Source organism: Mizuhopecten yessoensis, unplaced genomic scaffold (assembly GCF_002113885.1).
Source record: "Mizuhopecten yessoensis strain PY_sf001 unplaced genomic scaffold, ASM211388v2 scaffold7251, whole genome shotgun sequence".
NCBI lineage: Eukaryota > Metazoa > Mollusca > Bivalvia > Pectinida > Pectinidae > Mizuhopecten > Mizuhopecten yessoensis.
The window spans coordinates 669272-678767 of record NW_018406955.1 but is presented as its reverse complement, the minus strand read 5'-3'; the positions used below and the strand labels follow the sequence as shown (position 1 = coordinate 678767).

The 9496-nt window shown below is 42.7% G+C and overlaps 1 protein-coding gene across 1 annotated transcript in view; it reads right to left on the bottom strand.

Moving 5' to 3' along the window:
- Positions 1-9496, bottom strand: part of LOC110453285 (syntaxin-binding protein 5-like) — a 139498-nt gene that overhangs the window by 90285 nt on the left and 39717 nt on the right. Inside the window, exon 5 of the mRNA XM_021502172.1 lies at positions 7280-7414. Coding sequence (XP_021357847.1) covers positions 7280-7414 — 135 coding nt within the window. The remainder of the gene's footprint in view (positions 1-7279; positions 7415-9496) is intronic.

The window sequence follows — 9496 nt, the reverse complement described above, 5'->3', positions numbered from 1 at the left end:
ACTCTACTACACAGATCCCTGACCAATGTTCCAACCATTTACTCTACTACACAGATCCCTCACCAATGGTTCCACCATTGACTCTACTACACAGATCCCTCACCAATGTTCCCACCATTGACTCTACTGCACAGATCCCTCACCAATGTTCCCACCATTGACTCTACTAGACAGATCCCTCACCAACGCTCCCATCAATGACTCTACTAAACAGATTCCTCAACAATATTTCCACCAGTGACTCTACTAGACCGATCCCTCACCAATGTTTCAACCATTGAATCTACTACACAGATCCCTCACAAGCGTTCCCACCATTGACTCTACTACACAGATCCCTCACCAATGTTCAAACCATTTACTCTACTACACAGATCCCTCACCAATGTTCCAACCATTGACTCTACTACACAGATCCCTGACCAATGTTCCCACTATTGACTCTACAGACAGATCCCTCACCAATGTTCCCACCATTGACTCTTCTACACAGATCCCTGACCAATGTTTCCACCATTGACTCTACTAGACAGATCCCTCACCAACGCTCCCACCATTGACTCTACAAGACAGATCTCTCACCAATGTTCCCACCATTGACTCTACTACACAGATCCCTGACCACTGTTCCCACCATTGAACCCATCACCATCTACTAGACAGATCCCTCCCCATCTACTAGACAGATCCCTGACCAATGTTCCCACCATTTACTCTACTACACAGATCCCTGACCAATGTTCCCACCATTGACTCTACTAGACAGATCCCTGACCAATGTTCCCACCATTGACTCTACTACACAGATCCCTCACCAAGGTTCCCACCATTGACTATACTAGACAGATCCCTCCCCATCTACTAGACAGATCCCTCACCAATGTTCCCACCATTGACTCTACTACACAGATCCCTGACAAATGTTTCCACCATTGACTCTACTAGACAGATCCCTGACCAACGTTCCCACCATTGACTCTACTACACAGAACCCTCACCAATGTTCCCACCATTTACTCTATTACACAGATCCCTCTCCAATGTTCCCACCATTGACTCTACTACACAGATCCCTCACCAACGTTCCCACCATTGACTCTACAAGACAGATCCCTCACCAATGTTCCCACCATTGACTCTACTAGACAGATCACCACCAACGCTCACATCATTGACTCTACTAAACAGATTCCTCAACAATATTTCCACCAGTGACTCTACTACACCGATCCCTCACCAATGCTCCCCCCATTGACTCTACTGCGCAGATCCCTCACCAATGTTTCAACCATTGACTCTACTACTAGACATCTCTACAGACAGATCCCTCACCACTGGTTCAACCATTGACTCCATTACACAGATCCCTCACAAGCGCTCCCACCATTGACCCTAACAGACAGATCCCTCACCATCTACTAGACAGATCCCTCACCAATGTTCCCACCATTGACTCTACTACACAGATCCCTCACCAATGCTCCCACCATTGACTCTACTGCACAGATCCCTCACCAATGTTCCCACCATTGACTCTACTAGACAGATCCCTCACCAACGCTCGCATCATTGACTCTACTAAACAGATTCCTCAACAATATTTCCACCAGTGACTCTACTAGACCGATCCCTCACCAATGTTTCAACCATTGACTCTATTACACAGATCCCTCACAAGCGTTCCCACCATTGACTCTACTACACAGATCCCTCACCAATGTTCCAACCATTGACTCTACTAGACAGATCCCTCACCAATGTTCCCACCATTGATTCTATTAGACAGATCCCTCACCAACAATTCCACCATTGACTCTACTACACAGATCCCTCACCAATGTTCCAACCATTGACTCTACTAGACAGATCCCTCACCAATGTTCCCACCATTGACTCTACTACACAGATCCCTGACCAATGTTTCCACCATTGACTCTACTAGACAGATCCCTCACCAATGTTCCAACCATTGCCCTTATTAAATGCCATCAACTCCACTTGAGACTGATTTCTCACCGATGTTCCCACCATTATAAAAATCCACCAGAGATTCCTCACCGCTATGCCCACCACTGACTGGTTTGACTAATGCCTCATCACTCATGCCCAATAATGACTCAATACTTAAATGATGTTTCACATTTTGCCCAATGCTGACATAAGACTTGATGGTTGCCAATAAGGCGATGAATAGCTCAATACTTTACTGAAGCATTTCCATCGACTCCAGCTTGATGAAGCTGCAGTCATCAGACCCAACAAGTGACCGATGTTCTTTGCTGTTTGAAAATTCCTGAAGGCAGTTTACAACTTACATGGGGGGATTGATTTTTCCTGAGAGGCTGCATAACAATACAATTGATCAACTTAATGAAACCTGTTGTGGATTATACTGCAGTTGGACAGAATGGCATGGCAGAATAAGAATAAATGTAACTCCTAAACCATCAACCTGGTAAGTTGATGTCAAGATTGCTCACAGCTTATGTTAGGCGTGATATGTTAAATTCAAAGGTTCTGGCAATGGTTATCAATTCTGCTCTGCCGGCTATGTTCACTGCAGTCTGTCACAGAGGTATAAACCCACACAGGCTGGCTATGTTCACTGTAGCCTGTCACAGAGGTACAAACCCAGACAATCTGGCTATGTTCACTGCAGTCTGTCACAGAGGTATAAACCCACACAGGCCGGCAATGTTCACTGTAGCCTGTCACAGAGGTATAAACCCACACAGGCTGGCTATGTTCACTTCAGCCTGTCACAGAGGTACAAACCCACAAAGGCTGGCTATGTTCAATGAAGCCTGTCACAGAGGTATAATCCAACACAGACTGTCTATGTGCAATGCAGCTTGATAAGAGGTATACATCTATGTTCAGATTTTGTGCACCATACATGTTTTGGATGTCACAAGCCACAATTAACCGTTAGCATGTGACCTTGACGTGGATTTTCACACACTCCAGGGAAATCAGAACTTCCTCTTCTTACAACCATAAGATTCCATTTTTTTTTTAATAGAGTGGTTTCCTATTGATTTTGCTAGCTTTCCAATCCATGTAAGAGCGAGGTTTCACACATGGTTTTGTAGATTCCAGTAGTCATTACAATGTCATCTATAAATTAAACAAGTTTTTTTTCTTTTTTTCCCCAAATGAATTAGTACATTTTCCTTAAAAGTACTTTAATTAAGCAAAACTGTGTAAAATACTCAGCTGTTAAGTTGGTGAAGTTCAAATCAAAGAGCTCACTAGTGCAATTGGTACATACATCATCACTGGAGGATTCACAACTGACAACTAGGACATGCACATTTAATTAAAACTTCACTGACAATATATCACCCAAAATGGGATGTACACCATCAGAAGATTTATAACCTACAACTGGGACAGACTCTTCAGAGGAATTCTTACCTCAAAACAGGGACATATTAGCTCTTCTTCAGAGTCCATGTTGGGAACATTGGTGAGGGATCTGTCTTGTAGAGAAATCATTAACTAAAACTAGGACATACACCTTTGTCAGAGAAATCATTAACTAAAACTGGGACATACATCTTTGTCAGAGAAATCATTACCTAAAACTGGGACTTGCATCTTTGTCAGAGAAATCATTACCTACAACAGGGACATACATCTTTGTCAGAGAAATCATTACCTAAAATTGGGACATACATCTTTGTCAGAGAAATCATTGCCTAAAATTGGAACATACATCTTTGTCAGAGAAATTATTAACTAAAACTGGGACATGCATCTTTGTCAGAGAAATCATTAACTAAAACAGGGACATGCACCTTTGTCAGAGAAATCATTACCTAAAACAGGGACATACATCTTTGTCAGAGAAATCATTGCCTAAAATTGGGACATACATCTTTGTCAGAGAAATCATTGCCTAAAATTGGAACATACATCTTTGTCAGAGAAATCATTAACTAAAACTGGGACATGCATCTTTGTCAGAGAAATCATTAACTAAAACAGGGACATGCACCTTTGTCAGAGAAATCATTGCCTAAAATTTGGAAATGCATCTTTATCAGAGAATCATTAACTAAAAGTGGGACATACACCTTTGTCAGAGAAATCATTACCTATAAATGAGATAAACCTGGTACACCTTTTTCAGAGGAATATTTACCTACATTTGAGACATACACAGTCTGCAGTGATCACAACCTAAACCTGCTCACTATAACATACAGAAGAGCTTTCTGTTGACCATGTAGATGTCCGACATGTTTACATATTACACTTGTCTAGACAATCAGTCGTACAGGATTGGAGATCGAGATTAGCTTTTCCAAAATCTCAGAGAGAATCTATCTATCCCAAATCCAGTGTTGATTCCCACAGCATCTTGCCTTACTACCTTCTCAGTGGCAATCTGGTTTTATGACTAAACAACGTCAAACTCATTTTTTCTCTCTACAAAATCATCAAAGAAATTCAGTCAATTAATTTGTCCATCAGACGTAAGAATCTACCAATGTCTTCAATAACTTAGCAGTGGCATTTAATAAAAGGAGACAGAACATTGCCCAAAACCTACAAGAACACTTTTAAAAAATAAAGAAGCACATAAATCCCCTGCAAGGAAACCACTCTATTGGTGAGTTTTCATTCCCCTCCCTCCCTAAGCTTTGATTCCTTACAATGTTCGTGTATCAGTCTCAAGTGCTAGTATTTCACCAGGATGACAGATATCTGTACTTCTATTCCTGGAATAAACACTTTTCCAAGGGTGACATCAATGCTTGTTGAGCAAGGCATAGTATTTCCAAGGTCTCTCAATGGGTGTCAGTGTAACAAAATTCATTATTTTTCAATGCCTCCACTTGGGATCAAATCCAAGCCCTCTGGTTTGCTAGTCTTAGGTGTTACGGTGATGTTCAGGTATTACTGTCATTACGGTGATAGTCAGGTGTTACGGTCATCATCAGGTATTACGTTCATCGTCAGTTGTAACAGTGATCGTCAGGTGTTACGGTGATCGTCAGGTGTTACGTTCATCGTCAGGTATAACGGTGATCGTCAGGTGTTACAGTGATCGTCAGGTGTTACGGTGATGGTCAGGTGTTATGGTGATGGTCAGGTATTACTGTCATTACGGTGATAGTCAGGTGTTACGGTCATCATCAGGTATTACGTTCATCGTCAGTTGTAACAGTGATCGTCAGGTGTTACGGTGATCGTCAGGTGTTACGTTCATCGTCAGGTATAACGGTGATCGTCAGGTGTTACAGTGATCGTCAGGTGTTACGGTGATCGTCAGGTGTTACGGTGATCGTCGGGTATTACTGTCATTACGGTGATCGTCAGGTGTTACGGTCATCATCAGGTATTACGGTCATCATCAGGTATTACGGTCATCATCAGGTATTACGGTCATCATCAGGTATTACGTTCATCGTCAGGTATTACGGTCATCATCAGGTGTTACAGTGATCGTCAGGTGTTACGGTGATGGTCGGGTATTACTGTCATTACGGTGATGGTCAGGTGTTACGGTCATCATCAGGTATTACGGTCATCATCAGGTATTACTGTCATCATCAGGTATTACGGTCATCTTCAGGTGTTACTGTCATCATCAGGTGTTACGATGATCGTCAGGTATAACGGTGATTGTCAGGTGTTACAGTGATCGTCAGGTGTTACGGTGATCTTCAGGTGTTACGGTGATCGTCGGGTATTACTGTCATTACGGTGATCGTCAGGTGTTACGGTGATCGTCAAGTGTTACGGTGATCGTCAGGTGTTACGGTCATCATCAGGTGTTACGGTGATCGTCAGGTGTTACAGTGATCGTCAGGTGTTACGGTGATCGTCAGGGGTTACGGACATCATCAGGTGTTACGGTGATCGTCAGGTGTTACGGTGATCGTCAAGTGTTACGGTGATCGTCAGGTATTACGGTCATCATCAGGTGTTACGGTCATCATCAGGTATTACGGTCATCATCAGGTATTACGGTCATCATCAGGTGTTACGGTCATCATCAGGTATTACGGTCATCTTCAGGTGTTACTGTCATCATCAGGTGTTACGATGATCGTCAGGTATTACGTTCATCATCAGGTATTACCGTCATCATCAGGTATTACCGTCATCATCAGGTATTACGGTCATTACGGTGATCGTCAGGTGTTACAGTCATCATCAGGTATTACTGTCATTACGGTCATCATCAGGTATTACTGTCATCATCAGGTATAACGGTCATCATCAGGTGTTACGGTGATCGTCAGGTGTTACGGTGATCGTCAGGTGTTACGGTGATCGTCAGGTGTTACAGTGATCGTCAGGTGTTACAGTGATCGTCAGGTGTTACGGGGTGATCGTCAGGTGTTACGGTGATCGTCGGGTATTACTGTCATTACGGTGATCGTCAGGTATTACGTTCATCATCAGGTATTACGTTCATCATCAGGTATTACGGTCATCATCAGGTATTATGTTCATCGTCAGGTGTTACTGTGATCGTCAGGTGTTACTGTCGTTACGGTGATCGTCAGGTGTAAGGGTGATCGTCAGGTGTTACGGTGATCGTCAGGTATTACAGTGATCGTCAGGTATTACGTTCATCATCAGGTGTTACGGTGATCATCAGGTGTTACGGTCATCATCAGGTATTACGTTCATCGTCAGGTGTTACGGTGATCGTCAGGTGTTACGATGATCGTCAGGTATTACGTTGATCGTCAGGTATAACGGTGATCGTCAGGTGTTAGGGTCATTGTCAGGTATAACGGTGATCGTCAGGGATTACGGTGATCGTCAGGTGTTACGGTCATCGTTAGGTATTACAGTCATCGTCAGGTGTTACAGTCATTGTTAGGTATTACAGTCATTGTTAGGTATTACGGTCATTGTTAGGTATTACAGTCATCATCAGGTGTTACGGTCATCGTTAGGTATTACAGTCATTGTTAGGTATTACAGTCATAGTCAGGTGTTACGGTCATTGTTGGGTATTACAGTCATCGTCAGGTGTTACGGTCATCGTTAGGTATTACAGTCATCGTCAGGTATTACAGTCATCCTCAGGTGTTACGGTCATTGTCACGTGTTACGGTCATTGTTGGGTATTACAGTCATCGTCAGGTGTTACGGTCATTGTCACGTGTTACAGTCATTGTTTGGTATTACAGTCATCGTCAGGTGTTACGGTCATCGTTAGGTATTACAGTCATTGTTGGGTATTACAGTCATCGTCAGGTGTTACGGTCATTGTCACGTGTTACCAGTCATACACTGTTAAAGTACGTACAGTTCGATGGCCTTGTTCCAGTTGATGACGTAGCCTGACAGGACGAAGGACTCGATGTTGGCGATGTGAACATTGCCCCTTTCTGTGCCGATGTACAGCCACTTACTCTGGAATGGCAGGTGGCAGTAGGTGATCCTGTAACACATGAAATATATCAATTAAACACATTATTCCTTGACAATAAATCTTTTGGTCAAGAAAGCAATTTATGCGCCATTTTGTTCCAAAAGAATCAGAATAAATATGAGCTATCCTCATAATGCAAACTTAATTTCCAATAATAAATATTTTCCATCTATCCAGATTTACAGAAACACTGCAAGTAAAACAACCATAAGTCTGCAGCTATTTAAACAAAATTCAAATGTATCAACATGAAAAGATAAAGGTGTCTTTATCAGATGCAGACATGTGATTGTTCCAGGGAGAAGACTTGGACACGTACAGACTCCAATCTCCACACAACACAGCATTTCACTTCCTGAATTATAGATACCAAGGATATCTGAACACACAGACTCCAGTGCTACACAGATGCCTATCACCAGCCTCACCCCTCCTAAACACACACATAGATGCAATGTCTACCCCTGGGACTCCCCTTCACAAGCTTTACCTTGTCAAGTTCCCCAGACCATTTAACCAACTGAGGTTTCAGAGATACCAGAAGTTCCACAGTAATGACACTGCAGCGAAGGCCTTGATATGCAGACATTAATCAGATAGTGCTTTGTATTCAATTTGATTGTTTATTTCTGTCAACATGTTCAAAGATATTCTAAAACTGTTTCATTGATAGAAAGGTGAATGAAAGATTAAATTCTTCAAAGATCTGAACGCAAAAATTATGCCGCTGTTTGTAACTCTGAGCATGAAGACCCAAGATAGTGGATTGTTAAATGTAATTTAGAGTTATCTCCCTTCTCTACCACAAAGTAGACTGACAAGCACAAAATTAAATGTCCAATGCTTACTTCTTCCAAGCTCTACACACATCCTTCCCACATCTTTGTTCAAACAACATGTCCTATACTCTATAGTAAAACTTTCCCACACAGACGTTTGTATCTACAACATCCTTCTAGTTCAACATAAATACCTTCAACACGTTTCACCATAAATACGTATTACTCCCCTATTTCTATATCTTATCCCTCTATCTAACCCCATACCATCTCTATACCCCATCCCCCTTTAACTTAGGCTCCTTACTAAAGTGTTTTCAAGTGAGAATATGATATTACTTGGATATCACCTAAATTTATATGGGGGTTGTTGTCGATAAAGCATAAGAACCTTACTCTTTTGGAACACTTGGTCATATTCCTCTTGTACTTTTTCAATCTTTCCTTGCTAAACTTTCCTTTGTCCTTATTTCGCCCTAGTTTTATCACTGGTGAATCCAAATTACTGTTTAGTTGATACTTCAGTATTCTTATGTTGTTATTTCTTCATGATGTATCTCCTTTCCCTATTTCAATATCTTCTACCTCACATATTTCTGTATTCCTCCCCTATATCTTTTCCTCACAGTAGTCGTTTCCTCACACATCTCCAGTGGTCTTTATATCCCCTCCCCCCATCTCTACATCCTCTGCCCCTATCTCTACATCCCCTTCCCCTATCTCTACATCCCATCCTCTATCCCTACATCCCCTCCCCCATCTCTATATCCCCTACTTCTATGTTCATCCCCTCCTCCTATCCCTACTCCCTTAGCAGTGATATATTGACCAGTGGTCTCTTTATCCCCTCCCCCATCCCTACATCCTCTCCCCTTTCTCTACATCCCCTCCCCCATCTCTACATCCCCTACTCCTATCTACATCCGATCCCCCTATCTCTACATCCTCTCCCCTATCTCTACATCCCCTCCTCTATCCCTACATCCCCTCTCCCTATATCTACATCCGATCCCCCTATCTCTACATCCCCTCCCCTATCTCTCGCATCCCCTCCCCTATCTCTACACCCCCTCCCCTATCTACATCCGATCCCCATATCTCTACATTCCCTCCCCTATCTACATCCCCTCCCCTATCTACATCCCATCCCCCTATCTCTACATCCCCTACCCCTATCTCTACATTCCCTCCCCTATCTACATCCCCTCCCGTATCTACATCCCCTCCCCCTATCTCTACATTCCCTCTCCTATCTACACCCTCTCCCCTATCCCGACATCCCCTCCCCTATCTACATCCCCTCCCCCTATCT